This window comes from Apus apus, chromosome 4 (genome assembly GCF_020740795.1).
Source record: "Apus apus isolate bApuApu2 chromosome 4, bApuApu2.pri.cur, whole genome shotgun sequence".
NCBI lineage: Eukaryota > Metazoa > Chordata > Aves > Apodiformes > Apodidae > Apus > Apus apus.
In genome coordinates this window covers 63,772,981-63,790,169 of record NC_067285.1, presented here as the reverse complement: position 1 = coordinate 63,790,169, position 17,189 = coordinate 63,772,981, and the positions used below count along the sequence as shown (strand labels likewise).

The 17,189-nt window shown below is 41.4% G+C and overlaps 1 protein-coding gene across 4 annotated transcripts in view; it reads left to right on the top strand.

Annotated features, from left to right (window-relative positions):
- Positions 1–5,649: 5,649 nt before the first annotated feature.
- The window catches only part of NFKB1 (nuclear factor kappa B subunit 1), a 57,753-nt gene continuing 46,213 nt past the window's right edge, over positions 5,650–17,189 (top strand). For 2 of the 4 annotated variants that reach the window (XM_051617686.1, XM_051617689.1), the window contains exons 1-2: positions 5,691–5,777; positions 16,250–16,302. In XM_051617686.1, the coding sequence (XP_051473646.1) occupies positions 16,258–16,302 (45 nt within the window). In that variant the 5' untranslated portion in view covers positions 5,691–5,777; positions 16,250–16,257. Of the gene's footprint in view, positions 5,778–16,249; positions 16,303–16,531; positions 16,615–17,189 lie in introns of those variants that run through there. The other 2 variants (XM_051617690.1, XM_051617688.1) reach the window with 2 other exon arrangements.

Here is a 17,189-nt window from a genome sequence, read left to right as displayed (position 1 = left end):
TCCAACATCTAATTACCCTCTCTGTGAGGAAATACTTCTTAATATGCAACCTCCCCTGGAGTAGCTTGAGGCCATGCCCTCTTGCCTTGTTGCTAGTTGTCTGGAAAAAGAGCCGAGCCCCCACCTGACTACAACCTCCCTTCAGGTAGTTGAAGGGTTTTAATGCAAGTGACTATTAGCAAAACTAAGTGACAAAGACAACAATAATCAAACAGCTGCTCTTGTTTGCATTAGCTGACTGGTTGAAACAATGCTGAGGCTCTAAAGCTCCAGCCATATAATCAGAAGAACTCATGTCTCTCGGGAATACAATTGGGCCTCCAAGCTGGGTTCTGATGGGTGTAATCAGATAGAAGTACGTATCATTCAGATATGCAAAAGACTACAAAGAGAAAACAACCCACTCATGTAAGAAATACTGATCATAGTGCAGTATTAGTCATAACACACAGAAGGTAGGTGGGAAGAGAAGGGAATGAATGCAGTGGACTGGTAAGAACCTGCTGTCACTGAACTCATGGCAAAACCCATCCCTCTGCCTTCAGTGGCTGGCCAAGATGTTAGGTGGCTGAGCGACAGAAGAGTGAATGACTCACAATCTGTATTAGGTCCAGATTCTGAAGAACTGACTGGTACATTATTAATTTATTACCAGAAAGCACAAGTCTGAACTGTGAGTCTACTTGCTGTAGCAATTTGCTTTTGGCTTTAAGGTGCATGTCCTTCATGCTGTTACATTGGTACATTCCACTAATGGTCCTATAAATAGTTCCTATAAACTAAACCATTTACATTCTGAGTGTACATGTACATAGTGTTGTACACTCTCACACAGCTCAACCTCTAAATCTGGACTAGTAAGTGGGACCAGCCTAGGCAGCACTTTCAGAACAGTCTGTGTCTTTCCAAGCAGCTTCAGGCAAGCTACTCAGCTAACAACTCTCAGTTCCCTGGGTAGCTCTCTGCTGAGAGCAGCTACCTTGCAGCAAGTTCACACAGAACATATAAAGCATAATTTTCAGTGTAACTGAGTGCTCTGTAATGCCCCTTGCTATCTGCCAATGTAGAAGGAAGGAAGGAAGAGGGCCTGGCATTACACAGCCAAACTGAGGGGGAGGCTAAGCTAACTATTAAAAAAATTACATACATAAAATTGCCTTCTTTGCTTGGTTCTTTCCATGTCTTTAAGTGATACCCTGTATTTTATCACAGCTAAGAGTAAATATTGAGCAGTCATACATGAAAAGAAGCAGATAATGTCAGAGCTAAAGTAATTCTTTTAACACCTAATGTGTTTATGCCTAGATTTGTTTTATAAATTAATTGGCAGGCTTACTTTGTGGAAGAAGAGATAAAAGTAGATGCAGAACTGTACCTATCAGCTAATGAATGCAAGAAAACTATAGGACTCTGGAAGAGAAAATATAGAAAAGGCAATCTAATAAACTCCCATCCATATCTTCTCCCCCCTTGGTGCATAGGACTGTGCTAATCTGTTATTCACCCCTACCTGTAACTCATGCACAAAAGCCACATATCACTCCTATTTAGATTGTTAAGATTAGTTCAGATTAATAATACCCTATTCAAGGTTTCATGATCACTTTTGCAATTTTTTGTAATAATTCTTTAATGTTCCTTTTCTTGTTTACTTCTAGCTCTCTCCAAAGGTTTCCCCTTTCTCTATTAATTACACACATCAGCCATGTCTACAGCCTCATGGTTCTTTTATTTAAGTATACTATATTTATATCCCCTTTCCAATAGCTATTACTACTGAAATCTCCTACTTCAGCTCTGGTAGTTTTACCCAATCCACTAGAAATTTAGTATTTTAGCATATTTCCAGGTCTGAACCTCTGCGGAGGTAATATGAGATCCCATATCTGATTTGTGGCTCTGTAGGAAGCAGGTAAAAGCTATGTTTGGGATGCCACTTCTGTACATACAGGAGACATCTCACTGTTCTGAATATTGCAGGGTGCTCCTTGCAAGTGCTGATGAGTTGAGGCCAGGTCGTTATCCACCAGAAAACAGTGATAACAGAAAGTACTTCTTCATGGATGCTTCAGTGTAGGAATTCAGCAGCATTACTGAACTCTAGACCCTGCTCTAGCTGCAGTTCACATTAGTTGGTTTTGCATATGTACTTTGGCTATTTAGATTTTTTTTAAATACAATTACTATTGTCTACTTCAGAGCTTGATATATATCCTGTCTCAGAATGATAGTATTGCCTTAAAAATCAGAAACTTTTTTAAAGCATATGTCTTCTTACGTTCCTGGTGGATTCAAGTTACAGGAGGTAATGGCAATGTCAACAGCACATGTTGGCTAAACATTGATAGCCACTATGAGGACTGGAGTGTAAAACAATCACTGACGATCATCCAAGACAACTCAGTTTTTAAGTTGCAACTTCTGGATGATAAAGAAATAATAGATTAATCAGAAAGATACTTGAATAGCATGGACTAGCAGGCCAATTAAGACAGACAGCAGAAAGCTTTAAAAGGAAGTATTGCTCAGTAGCTATTTTAGACTTTCCCTCATCTCTTCCTGTTTTAGTATCAAAGCTACTAGGTCAAAGGGAATGAAAAGATCAGGCCATTCTCCACAGATCCCATGATTCTAATAAATACCTCAGAAACAGAAAAAAATAAAGGAGGGAACTTCAGTGATTTTTTTTTTTTTCCAATTCAGGGATAGCAATTTAAGTGACAAATTATTTAAAAAATCTACACCAGTCTTACATGTTTCTCTGTTTTCTGACATCCCTAGAGAAATAAAGCTTAATTCTCAAGAATAATACTTTGTTCTTGAAGAGAAACAGTATTAATTACCAGATTAAAAAGTATTGAGGGCAAAGATTTCTGGCCTTGGAAAGAGATCTGTATTCCAAGAGCAAACATGGCAGACAACAGACACAGCACCTAGATGGCATTTACATACCAGGAAACTTAAATGTACACGACTTTATTAAGGTGAGACAGCTTGGTTAAGTGTACAATTACAAAGCCTTACTTCCAATACACCTCCCCAGCTGTGAGGCTGTAACGTGGCATGACTAGAAACACTTCGCTTCCCTCAGCCCAGCAACATAAGCATTTGCTCTTTTGGGTTCAGCTTTAATTATCTTCTCTTCAGTTGCGAGCTGATACTGTCCAGGTACTGAAGTATCTTGATGGTGATAGTACAAACCTGTGTTGTCCAGGAAAGAGGCAGCACTTCATCACTGGAAACCACTCACTCCTGAGTCTATATTATCTGCCTAATTTCCCTAGTGGTTCAAAGCGGGATTAGACAAATAATTGCTGACTTGGCTCTTCAGGTGAGAAGTTAGTGCTTTAAAGCTGTTTATTTCTCTAGAGTATCTCATAGAGATAATACTGTCAAATTGTGGGTTTACAGCCTGGTACTGTTCTGGGTTTTAGTAGACATAACATTTCTGTTACGGTGTTAAGTTATAAGAAAAATAAATTTATACTTCAGTTGTAATTGAGAAGAGGATTTTCTTTTAAAATTTAGATGTTTGTGGAAGCTGATTAGGATTTCACAGGGAAAGCTGAGCCTGAGTGCTTAATAATGTGTCCTTTTAAAATAAATCCACCAGGTAAGTCTCAAGTTTTGGAACTCTTCCACCTTGTCTGATTTCCTGGTACTTGTTCATACAGGTTTTGCTTTGTGAGCATGCCTTTGACTAGCTGTGACATGGCACCTTTCAAATGAAACTTATTTTGAAACACATCTCATATTTTAAATCCATCTAAACTTCCTTCTTAAAGGGCTCTGGAGCTCAATTCTCTCCTTACTTTTTTTGCTTACTTTAGTGCACTAGCTTCCACAGAGAAGCTTGATATTGACTCTTGAGTGTCTAGAAAGTAATCCTATTTAATAAGAAAAAAAACGTGTTTTACTTAGAAATGCTGAATCATTTTCAATTCCCAATTTGGATTGGGAAGAGAAGGCAGGAATGCATCATTATAACTGCATCACAGAGCACAAGTGGCAATCCAAATACAGGAAGGGACTGCCTTATCATACTTGTGTATGTGTAACCTGCATGAGAGTTCAGTTCTCTTATCAAGACACAGAGAAAATCCTTTGTATTTCCAAGCTCCCTTTCACAGTCTTAGCACTAATTTTAGATTTGTACATCTCTATTCCAAGCTAGAGATATGGCACAAAGTGTAACATCTGAATATATTCCCTTTCCAGGAATGAAATTGGCTGCCATCTGGATAGACTGGAAACCTTCAGCAGCGTCGTCTCCCTCCATGACGTGACTGGACTATCTACACAGTGTCAGGATAAGGTTGTAATAGCTCTCTTGTAAAAAAACACTGCTTCCTTCTTGTCGCTGTCGGTAGGTGGCTTATGATTTGACCCTATTTCTTTTGAATCCATTTTTGCTCTGGATTACAGTTCCTTGCTTCAATACAAGAAGCAATAATCTCATAATTTCATTCATTTAGAGGTTAGGGGTTTTTAAAATCCTTCTTATAAATTAGGATTTTTATTAGTCTAAATCAACTCTGAAATAAATAATCAGTGAAGTCCCATCTCATGTGGCAACAGAGTAATAATCCCCCACAGGTGCTTCTCAGGTGTGCTGCTTAATTTCTGGACTAACACACATCAGATAAGCCATCCTGGATACCGATTTGAGGTGCTCTTTGCTCTTAGCCAACTAGCTATTTAAGACTCGGCATAAAGATGTTTGGACTTAAATGTTTCACATAATATTTGTGCTAATTGTATGTGGCACCAGATTATTTTCCTCCTCCTTGGTTAGATGTGTCTGGGAGACTCGCTTAATGTGTTGGATTTCAGTGCTAAGAAGACGAGTGTCTTATTGAGAGTTGGCACTATTTAACAGAAGTTAACTGACCTGGCAGTCTGCTCTGCCAGAAGCCGCCTAAATCCGTAGGAAAATGGTGCTGCACGGCCTGTACTCTCTTCTCGGTGCTGTTCTCAGGCATCAGGTAGTAGTCAATCAGTAAACCTCCTTTGACGAAGTGCCCATGAAAGCCAGCCAGGCACTGTGTAAGTGGGCTTCAACAGTCCTCCTTCCCTTCAAAACCTTGTAGGGGTCAACCGGCAAGGAAAGTGGCGGCCACCAGGCCGGGCCAGGCTCCACAGAAGTCCCGAGGACGCGGCCGTGCCACAAGCCACACGGGCAGCGGCAGCACTGCTCTGCGGCAGCGGTAATTCCCCCGGGATGCACGGCTTCCTCCCGGCGGTGGGCCTGCCCCCGCCGGAGGGATCTCGCCGCCGGCGGGCGGGTGGCAGGCGCTTCCGTGGCTCCGCGCCGTCCCGCTCGCTCCGTCGCGGAACCTGCTCGGGGTGGGCTGCCCCGGAGCCCCGAGGTAGCGGGGACCACCTGGGCCGGCCGGCGGTGCTGGGACAGGCACAGCCGCACCTCCTCCCGCCCGCTCCCGCGCTGCCCCGCCGCGGCCGCCCGCTCCCGCCCCGCCCCTCCTCTCCCGCCCGCCCGCTTGCGCTGCCGGAGCGTCAGCGGGAATTTCCAGCCAGGAAGCGCGGCGGGTCGGGGGCGGGGGCTGCGCGGGCCGCGCGGGCCGGTGCCGGTGCCGCTCCACTGCCCTCGGCAGCAGCGGGAGCGGGGGGCGGGCGGGGGAAAGTCCGCGCGGCGCCGGGCGCGGGCGGCGTCACGCCGGTTCCATGGCGCGGCGCTGAGCGGGGACGTGCGGCCGGTCCCGCGGCGGCAGAGGACGACGAGGAGGACGGCAGCCGTGCCCTGCCCTGCCCTGCCCCGGGTGAGCCTCCGGCGGGCCCTGACCTGCCGCTCGCTGCCTCCCTTCCCTCTGCCCTGACCCCTGGGCGCCCGCGGGCTGCGCTGCCGCTCGGCCCGGCGCGGTGCGGAGCGAGGCCGGGCTGGGAGCGGGCGGCTCACCCTGCGGGCTGGGCGCGGGTGGAGCGCCGCGGGGAGCGTGGCGGCCCCGGCGGGGGGGGGGGGGTTGCGGCCGGGAAGCGTGTCCCCCGGGCCAGCCGGGCGGCTGCTCGCCTGTCGGCCCGGGCGTGGGTCTCCCGGAGCGCCCGTGGGGTTTGCGGGGCGGCTGAGGGGCCGGGGGCAGCCGGCGGCGTGTGGCGGGGCTCGGTGGGCTGAGGGGCTGTGGGTCGCGCTGGTGCCGGCCCTGCCGGCGGGCTGGGGGTTTGGACACCCCCTTCTTCCCGGCACGGAGTTTCTGGGAAGAGCCGCTGCCACCTCGCTTTCCTCTCTGTTGCACGTTTGAAAAACTGCACTTTGTTAGTGCACGAATATTGCCCAGCTGCGGGGGGGGGGGGGAAGTCTGTGAAGAGTTGTAGAGTGAAAGGCAAGAGTTTGAAAGCCCAGCTTACGCTGGCGGTGTGGCGGGTGCGTGTCGGCAAGGGCGGCGGCAGCTTCTTGTGCCTCTGGTTTCGAAGGTGACAGGCGGGACGCGGTTCGGACTCTGCGGGCGGGCCTGGGCAAGGCAGGGCTGGCGAGCCAGCACCGGCTCCTTCCTGGCAGCTCCGGGGATCCTGGCTCTGGGTGGGGCTTGCCGAGTGTCACAAGTAGCGTAAATAAAGGCTACTTCCAAAGGCAGTAAATGTTTGGGTTTTTTTCCAAGGCTATTTAGTAGTAAGTTGTAAAACTGAGAAACTGGCAAGGAATGTTACCAGACTGCTCTGTTACACTGGACCTTAAAACCAAAAATACTCAGCTTTTCATCATGGCAGCTGTTCCTTGTTTACCTATTGACGCTTTCTGCTTTGAGGGTAACTTCAGCAAAGAAACGCTGTTGACTTTTGCGAACATAGAACGAAGCATTATTTCCGAGCTGTAGTGCTGTTAAGCTAGGTGTTGTTCGGCCGTTACCATAATGCAGCGTATTGCTATGTAATTTCATTCAAATAAGTAAACAGGAGTGCCTGTAAGCGTTTGCCGGGTAAAGCTTTGTAGGCAAGGGATCGCAACAGCCTTGCTGCTGCTGCCTGTCAGCTTCCTGTTTCGAAGTGCTCAAAATCTGACTAAAGGCTAACATTTGAAAGGAAATGCACATTGTCCTTTCAAACAAGTTTTAAAGTACCGACCGTATTTTGCCTGTGTTGTGCTTCAGAAGACCTCTTTTCGTTTATTCTCTCCACAGAGAACGTTAGTTCTTCAGTGGATAAATTCTTTGTCACCTTGCCTTGTGCCTCACCTGCTGGAAGGTGCTACACAAGACAGAGCTGAAAATGCAGCTCTTGGGGTTTATTGGCACCCAGAGTCAATGTGCTGTGAAGTATCAGCTTTTGAAATAGCGTTTCAGTTAAAGCATTTTTTTTTTTCAAAAGAGAATGTAGCTGCCCATTCTAGGAAAGCATTAACCAAGACGTCATTCTAAGGCGTCGTCGTGTTTGCAGCTCAGGAAAACGAAAGAGGAAAAAGCAGCCTGTAACTAATGAAGACTCTAGAGTTAGTTTATTTTTATTGTTTTCCAACGTGTTGATAGCTTTTCTTTGGTTCTCAGACACAAAGTAACACACCATTAAAAAAATAAAAATAAAAAAAAAAAAAGGATGTTGCAGGCAAATAATAAAAAAGAAATTTCCTGGCCTTGGTCACCTGTATCTCTGACATGGGTGTTTTAGTAGTGGAAGTTGTAATTTTATGTCCTTTAAATAAGCTGTGAACCTTTTATGAAGTTCTGCATTGATAAGATCATAATTACAGTTGTCATTAGCTGTGCCCTTAGGTCAGCCAGGCACTAAGTTTGCATCCAATTTTGAGCATAGAAATAATTCAGTGAATCTCCTTTAGTGTTTTCATTTAAACATAAATGTTTTGCTGAAGCACTGTAGACAGTTTCAGAAGTAAAGCCTTAAAAGATGTTGTAAATTATTCTAATCTCAAGGTAAAAATCCTTTGTTTAGGATTTAGGTGGAGCTGACAGACCATGTGTGGGGAGGACGCTACTCTTGCTATTAGGATTTTTCCCCCTTTCAACTTTTATGTTCGTTTGAAAAGCAGTAACCATATATATTTTCTTTTTCTTCATGTAAAATGCAGAATTAGCTACACTAAAGTACCTCCGTATTTCATTGCCTCCTCCAAGCAAAGTATACTGGTATTGGCAATTTGAGCAAAGTAGGTCTGAGTTGTGTGGTGCTGCATTTTTGTGACGATTTAAAAAAATATTTTAAAGATAATATTGAGGAATTATACTCAAAACTTTATTCAGAGATTATATGTCTTTGTAGCAGCTGAAGGATAGTAAAAAAACAAAACAAACAAAACAACAACTTCTGTGTGTTGCTTTTGCAGAAACTGGGCATCGCTGAGTTTTATACTGAGAACAGTTTCCTTAAAACAGGCCCCAGGTATTGAAAACGTAGACGGGAGGTGAGATGTCAGTAAGTTTTTAACATTTAAAGGCAAACTTCAAATCTGTTTCATTATGGAGTTAAATCCTTCAAAAAAGATGGAGCTCCTTGTCAGCTTGAACAAGTTAGCAATCACTTGTTAGGGTTTTTTAAATGCTTTTTCTTTCCTGTTTGTGCTTAAGGGATCTGTGCCAATAATGAGTGAAAGTATGTGTGATGTTCCCTTAATATTTCAATTCTATTTGCTTGTTATATTTCAGAATACTTTAGTTCTTTATCACCTCTCATTTTGAATAATCCAGGAATTTGCTGTTTGTAGCACATTTTTTCTTTTATTTAAAAAATAAAAATGTGTGTGCATATAACTTGCATTTTCCCAGTTTTTTCAGACTACATCAGGACAGCCTTCATCTAAGTGATAAATATTTAGTTCAGATTTAACCTTTGCCCAGGGACCTCAGAAACAATATAATTTATTAAAATGGATGCAATGAAAAAGAGTAGTTGAGAACAATGTAAATAAAATATCCACTGGTTAAACCTTCTCTGTGTGAAAATTCTGCTTGATTAGTATTTGGGATGGGGATGTCGCTCTGCTCTCCTACGCTTGCTCTCCAGGAAATTTTCTTCTGCAGCAGCTTCATTCATGGCAGCAGTAATGGAAGTACAAGGTGCTGGTAGCTAACAGGTATTGGACAATATGCGTTCAAATGCCAGCAACTGTTTGGAATCCTACCTGTACAATATTCCCACTGTTGTTACATTGCTTTTAACAAAAATGGGATTTATTTTTCTTAAGAAAAGCATCTTTTATTCAGCCTTAAAAAAATTGAAATGGTGAGAAGGACACATGCAGCAATTGTCCATGTAACTGCTGTAGGTTCCTGACCTAACTTGTGTGTCTTCTGAAGTGTCAGAAGACCTAAGCCTGTGTATATGTATGACCTGCTGCTTTGTGCAGAGATAGAAAAGAACAGTTCTCAAACTTCCTTTTTTCCTTCCTTGTACTTCTCTAAGAGTATAATCTGCTCCAAAGGTTTTAGCTTTGAAGCTGTACTCCCAGTATTTTGGAAGAAGTAACTGGGTTCTAAGGGAAATGAAGTGCTAGATCAAGTTCAGAAGAGGTTAGAGAGCTGAGGTGAAAGGGCCACGCATTGAAAGGGATGGGCAGCTTCCTGACTTTGAAGGCACTGTAGTAGTGAAGGCTTGAGACTGAGCATCCTGGATCAGTGTATCTGTTCTGTCAGAGCAGCCTGCTCTGTCCTCTTGCCAGAATCATCTCAGCAACTCTTGTCCTGCTTCCAGCCCTGACCCAGCAACTCACAGCATCTATTATAGCACAGTAGATTTACCAGCATCTCCCATTTGGGAAATGCTGATCTCTAAAACAATTGTCTCTATACAGGTACAAGATTATGTTTTGCAAAGGATACAAAAGTGAGCTTCAAGGATTCATAGTTGCCACTGAAATAAGTAAATGTTACCAAGTAAAATGCACTGTAGAGACCATACAGCGCAGCAGTTACTGTTTCTACCTCAACATTGCATAGCTGCTGCAGGAATTTGGAGAGCTCTGAGCTGTTCCTAAGTGCATAGTTCACTGCGATCAGCCTGCCATGTTTTATAGCAAAATATAGCAAAAATATACTTAAAATACAATATTTATAAAATACAACTGTCTTTGACTTGCTTTCATTGCTGTCTATTTTTAATAAGCAAAATAAAGAAGCTGATAATGACAATGAATTTCTTTCATTCAGTGTCAAGTTAAAGAAATCAATTTTTAACAGGTGAATAGCAATGAAAGCCAAGGTAAAAAGGAAAAACACTGGTAGAAAGCTTGCAGGAAGAACTGTGCTTTTAGTGTATTAATCCAGCTAAAGTGTGGTAGTTGAATTTCTCATCTTCAAGCTTGGTTTCTGAAATCTAGCCTAGAAAGGTTAGAACAGGTTTGTGTAAAACATAAAGAAATGGATATTCTTCAACATAGCAATTTATTTGAACCATCAAGACTAATTCCAGTTCACAAGTATAATGAACTCTGGGGAATAAAGATGATTCACTGATGTAGGTGTACCTTCAGTGTACCTTTTACACAGTGTGCCTGAATTTCCATCCTTTTAAATTGATCTGTGCTGTAACCAAACCTTCCATTAAATATGAATCTGACCTAACTCAAGTCTTTATACTGAGCTAATTACAGAATAGTGGACAAGTTTTATTAAAGATTAGTTGATCTCTTTTGTATTTTAAACAGCAGACAGATACCTGATGCTAGTTGTTTGCATCCATTTTCAGGGAATATAAGGGACATCCTGTCACATCAGGTGTTATGCTTTGCTTTTATTTGGTTTGCTCAAAGTACAAAAAGTTTAAAAGAGATGAGTAGCTGGTGAGAGTTTCCACCAGGCATCATGCTCTCTTATGATGAGGTGAGACTTTGTGGGAATGGAGAAGTTGGTGATACTGTTCATCCTTCATTTCTGCAGATTGATTTTTAAAAATGCATTTATATTCGAATAATACAGATTTCAAAGTAGAGACCTGCTTACCATATTTCTCTTTAAAGATCTGAGAAAGGAACAGTATGTCATGTTTTATGGGTTTTTTTTCTCTGGTCCTATGTGAAATGTTAACTTAATCAGTAAGGGCACTGGTGCACTTTAAAATAGGCAGAGATTATTTTTTTGGAGGAGTGGAAGGTGGTGTTCTATGTCAGATAACAGTTATTTCCTGCTTGGAGGAATAAGTCTTCCTGATTTGTTAGTATTTTTACTGTTCAGATATTTAGCTAGGCCAGTATGAGAATAAAGCTAGAAAGAAAAATAATTAGGTTTAAAGTTTTAGTTTTTTAGAAGACACGTTTTCGGAAATAACTGGACTAATAGTGTCTGAACCAAACATTAAAGCTTGATTCCTTGATTCCTCATAGGTGATGAAATTTGCATTGGGTTATGCTTGTCTGTAGCAAGGAAAAAGGAAGAAGACCTTTTCCCTGTTTGTGGGGAGTGGATACTGGTACCAAAAAGGAAAATGGTTTACCTAATTTTTAAAATTTAGGACAGAAAGTTGAAGAGGAACAGCAGAGGGAAGGATCTGGACTGCAAAAAATTGGGAGCTAATAAAAGTTGAATAAAGAAACCTGTCTTTGCTTTTTAAAAGTAGTTAGATACAGTGGATGTTGGAGAACAGCAGGTGAGACCTGCAATTGAATGATCAAGATAAACAGAAATGAGAATTTTTGTTCCTGGATGAGAGCATTTGTGCATTCATTATGTTGTTTCCATTTTAAATGCCTGATCCTTTTTAAGCTTTAAAACAAATTTGAAATACAATAAGTGAACTCGTGCTCTTCCAGCAGTGCCTACTTGTATCTGGTATTACTTGGTTATGAAGGAGGGGTACTGATGCAAAGTAACTGCCCTTATGTTGGTAGGTTTGGTTGGTGCAGCACCTGTATCATCCATATATGTATGTGTATGTATCTTCCTAGTTGTTTTTTTTCCTCCTTTTTTAATCTTTTTCACAATGGCAACTGGCCCTATGTGGGGAGAAAGGAATACTGCACACAAGCAAATGCACATGCGTACACTCCTACAGTCCCTCAGTAGGCACAGCTGTGTTGTTTTGGACAAGTTTAGCTGAGTTTTACTTTTTCACCTTGTACTAGGAGGTAAATTACTTTCACCAACTTCTGAATTTTCACACTAAAAAAACACTGAGTTGAAATGTGTAGTTTCCTGTGCCCCATTATCTGAAAGACTTCAGATGATCTCCAGGGTGGAGACTGTCGTGGTTGATTGTGGTCTGCAGATATAGGGGTATTTTTTTTTTTTAGTTGTAGATGCAAGTTTGCACTACAGTCTGTGGGAACTGGAGATCATGTGGGAAACAGGCATGTATGGTAACACAAACTTGAATCCCAGTCATCTTGGAATGAGAGAGGTGGTTTTGACCTGGCTTCCCCAAGATGTATATAGCAGCAAATACAGCTTGGATAAAAACAATCTCTGCCCGAAAATACTGTCCATGTAAGGAGATTGACCAAAGCTGCCCGTGGTAGATGCTAATCTTACCACTTCATGCATGTAGGAAAGGTGCATAGAAAGAAACAGCAAGGGAAGAGGCTAATTAAAAGTAGTACAGTTAATACTAGGGTATGTTTTTTGCAATTGTCTTGTTGGTTTTTAATCATGTTACTGACTCCCTGGGTTTGCCCTAATTTTCTTGTAGGAAGAGGAAGCTTAGGGGTTTGTTAACTAAATAAATCCCAAGGAAACAAATTCTGCTTTAGAGGAAGAGCTCTTAGAACATTTTTGTTGTTTGTTTGGCTTTGAAAGAGAACAAAACATATAGTGAAACTGAGAGTATTTTCAGTTATTTAGGGGTGTCCTTTTAAACTTCCGGGTTAATTTTTGTGTAGGCCCTGACAAGGCAATCAAGTGGCAGTTTATATACACAAAGGCATATGTTTGCACATCTAAATTATCATGTTCCTAATAAAGTGGCTTAGTATTCAAGCCAGAGAGAATGTCTTTAACCTTTCGCTCCAGTGCTGCAGCTGACTGTTAACAAACACAAAAGGTCTCAAGTAAGAGGGATCTGTGCTTTTGGTGGGAGAGAGATTGTGTTCAATACCTGGGTACAAATTCATTAGTACGTACCTACAGCAGTAGCATGTGGGTAGTTACCTTGCTGCTTCTGAGTGTAATGTGCATCTTTAGTGACTGCTGGTTTGCTCTCATGGCGTTGTTAATTGCATCAGCTAAAAAGGCAGAAATTACTATTTTGATCAGGTTCAATTGAAGGACTGATTCAGATGGACATAGATTTTATTTCTGTATGGATTCTAATGTTTATTAGTGTTATTTATAGTGTTTGCCAAAGTATTTGAAATGAAAAGTTTTCAGAAATACTACGTCTGCCATATTTTTTTCACTTTGAAGTCGTGTCTTGTAGAAGTGTAAACGTGACCAGGAAGTGCAGCAGGTGTGAGAGCTGCTCTTCTCCCAGTGTTCTCCTGGAACGAGAGTAGTAAGGGCTGAGGAACTGGAGTAGGGCAAAGATGATAGAACTGTTAAATTTATCCTGTTTGGCTTACAGAAAACATGGTGAGATGCTTTGAAAGTTTTGCAAGGAACTATACGTTAAGCAAACAGGCAAGTGGGCAGACCCTATTCTTTTTGCTCCTCAGAATCTTTTTTGTTCTGAGCAAGCACATTTACTGTGTTAGCTGAGTACTTAGGTATTTTAGAACACAATTTTGCATATGTGGCTCATGAAATATTGATTAAAAATGAGAGATCACAAAACAAGACTTTCAGGACCAGTTTTTCTTCTGTTTATGCAGAAGAAATCTGACATTTACACTCACCAGTTACCTAATCAGTGTGCATCAGCAGGTTGGGTGTTTTCTGACAGTTCCAAAACACGTTGGCTGTTGAGGTCTTCAGATTCTTTTTTGTAATGTGTACACCTTTAAGTGGAAATTGTTTACCAAAAACTAAATTACAGTTATTTCAGTGACTTGTCAATTGGTAATGAAGATTATAGTCTTACTATCAAACAGAATGTCAAATAAAAACATATTAGTAAAGTTTGTTGTATAGTGATGGTTTTGTATGCCTTGTATGTTTGCTTTTTTCCATGAAGACTGTTAATAACATAGCAAATTATTGATTAAAATAGTGCTTTGCTGAATGTGCCTGTGAGGTTATGTGTTGACTAAGATATTTTGTATTGCTGAAATCCTGATGTATTAGGTGATGAAGGCTCAGTGCTGAGTCCTGCACTTGGGTCACAACAACACCATGCAATGTGACAGACTTGGGGAAGAGTGGCTGGAAAGCTGTCCTGAGGAAAAGGCCCTGGGGGTGATGATTGACAGTCACTGCATATGAGCCAGCAGTGTGGCCAAGAAGGCCAACAGCATCCTGGCCTGCATCAGGAGTAGTGTGGCCAGCAGCAGTAGGACAGTGATTGTACCCCTGTACTGCACTGGTGAGATTGCACCTCAAATTCTGTGTTCAGTTTTGGGCACCTCAGTACAAGAAGGACATGGAGGAGCTGGAATGAGTCCAGAGAAAGGCAAAGAGGCTGGTGAAGGGTCTGGAGATCAAGTCTGATGAGAAGCAGCTGAGGGGCCTGGGGTTGATTAGCCTGGGGAAAAGGAGGCTGAGGGCAGACCTCATTGCCCTTTACAAACTAGCTGAAAGGAGGTTGTAGTGAGGTGGGGGTTGGCTTCTGCTCCCAAGTAAGCAGCAACAGGGCAAGAGAAAATGGCCTCAAGTTGAACCTGGGGGGGAGGTGGTTAGACTGGATATTAGGCAAAATTTATTCACAAATGTTTGTCAGGGTCTGGGACAGGCTGCCCAGGGAAGTGGTAGAGTCACCATCCCTAGAGGTATTTAAAAGGCATGTAGTTGTGGTGCTTAGGGACATGGTTTAGTGGTTGGCTTAGCAGTGCTAGGTTAATCGTTGGACAATCTTAAAGGTCTTTTCCAACCAAAACAATTCTCTGAAGTACAGCATGGATGACTGTGGCTGTTTATTGTAGCTGTTACTGATTTTTGGCAGAAAGCCAAAATTTGTGGTTTGCTCAAATACTATAAATAAATATTACCCAGTAAATATTTATCTCTAAAACTGAATTACAAACAGACAAGTACTTTTATTTTGTAGGTTAAAAAATAATTTACCCTCATGGACCTCTTTTTTTCTTTGTAGTCATCTGGGTACTGTCTCCTATTCCTCAATCTTTAATTTTATTTCATTTTCTGCTTGTATCCAATGGGTGGCTTTGTGTCATCTTTGCCTCTGTCAAAGGGAAGTACCTGAATATTCCAATTTTCTTTTTGATATTTGCCTTTCTAGTTCCTTTGGAAATGCACATGGTGACTCAGTTTTTCTATACTGGTTTATTGATCACTGACCACTCCCTTTCGTAATGCAGTAGGTTTTCATAGTTCACTTTGCTAGAAAACATGGTTCATGTTCATTATGGTGCAATAAGAAGGCCACTATATGTTTCTATCTTCTACTAGTTATTAACCTTTTTTAGAGTGTCTGGTTGCATGTAGACATGACTCTCTTGAAATAGTCACTACAGGTATTTTTGAATGTTCCCTTTTTAGTAAGGTCAGCATAAATGAAACTGTAATTCTTTCAGTAATGACTACATGAAATAACACTAGTCTTTTATAATAGACGTAATACATTCCAAAGAAAATTTCCAGGCTCTGCAACTGGCTTGCTACTGTCCCAAAGAAAACTAAGCCAGGATAAACTTTCTCAGTGTCCGGCATTTACATGTAGACTTATGAGAGAGGGTTTTATTGTACATCCATGATTGTTGTTGTCAGCACTGAGTTGTGGGTGCCGAGCACTTGTGGACCTCTGGAAATAAAGGTGTCCAAAAGTAATCAGTGTTTGACTCTTGTTTTTATTTAAATAAAAAAAATATTGGATATTCTTTCTGGGACATCTTGATCTTGCCTTTAGTAGTACTTCAGAAGAAAACTCATTCATTTCATGAATGCTCAGAAGTGTCTTTATTTCATAAAAATGCGGAGTCCTGCTTTTGCTGAACTATGCTAATGATTTGCAGAACAGTCAGAGCAAAGGCAGAAACAAATTTAATTCCTGATTTTAATAAATTTTTACTTAAGGGGTTGGACTGTAATTTTTAGTTGCTTTTTCCAGGCATGGAAAATCCTAGCTGTAGCCTGTCCTGTCCTTAGGCTGCACCGCGCAAATACTGAGGAACTTAAGAGAGTATTTTAGAAATCATTAACATTATGAGTAAAATTAGAGGGATCAGAGATGGGGCTTTTTGCTTTTTTCCAGTTTCTCTGTTGCTGTACATGGACAAAAAATGAGTTAGGATTATGTGCTTCTGTTTCAGGACTTAAAATGGCAGGAGAAGATTCCTATATTATGGGAGTATCTGATCCCCAAGTAAGTGGATTTGTTTTTTTTCAGTATCCCTGTATTCTCTTCCAGCTCTTTTTTGGCTGCCTGTGATATTGTCCTGTCATTTCCTTGGCTTGACAACATGGAAATATAAAAGCATTCCAGCTCTTGGCAGAAATCAGGTTTGGGAAAATGTAGGGGTTTTTTTTTCTAAGGTATTTTTGTGACCTGTAAAGTGCCTTGCCACTGATGAAATGGCTGAAATGAAAAGGAAGGCTAGGCTTGCTGGAGGAAGCAATTGAAAAAATACTCATTTTTGTGCCTTGCCTGTGACACTTCGTCTGAAATTTCTCCATGGTGACCACTTATGTCCAAAAAGGCCCCTTTGTATAATTTTTTTGTGAAATTTGCATTGACGTTGATGACTGAAGTGTTCCTTCACTCACAGAGATCAGTAGGCCTGGCTTTTCAGAAGCTCTTCCTGATCTCATTAGGTCATTTTATGATTCATTTAAGTTGTGAGAATGGTGCTTTACTGAAAAGTTTGAGTGAAGAACAGATCATTTCTACTCATCTTAATTTCCAAAAATAAATTACTTAAACCTTTATGCTTTCTCCACTTCAGAAGAAGATACTTTTGTATCTGACAACAATTAAATTAGTTAAGACATGTCAATGTTTTTTAAAAAATTAAACTTGAGTATACTGTTTTATTGCATTGTAAATATTTTCATAAGGAAGGTAGTCATATGGGGTTTAATCACAGAAGTAGAAATGAAAACTCGTAGGTTTTCAACAAGACTTTGGACAAGACAACTATGAATTTGCTTTTCAGAATTTGTCATCTGAGCTCTCTTGAATATTCAGCTGTTAGTGCATTTGAGCAAATGTGTGCTTAGAAACTGTGCTGAACTCAGTGTGGTCTCATGATA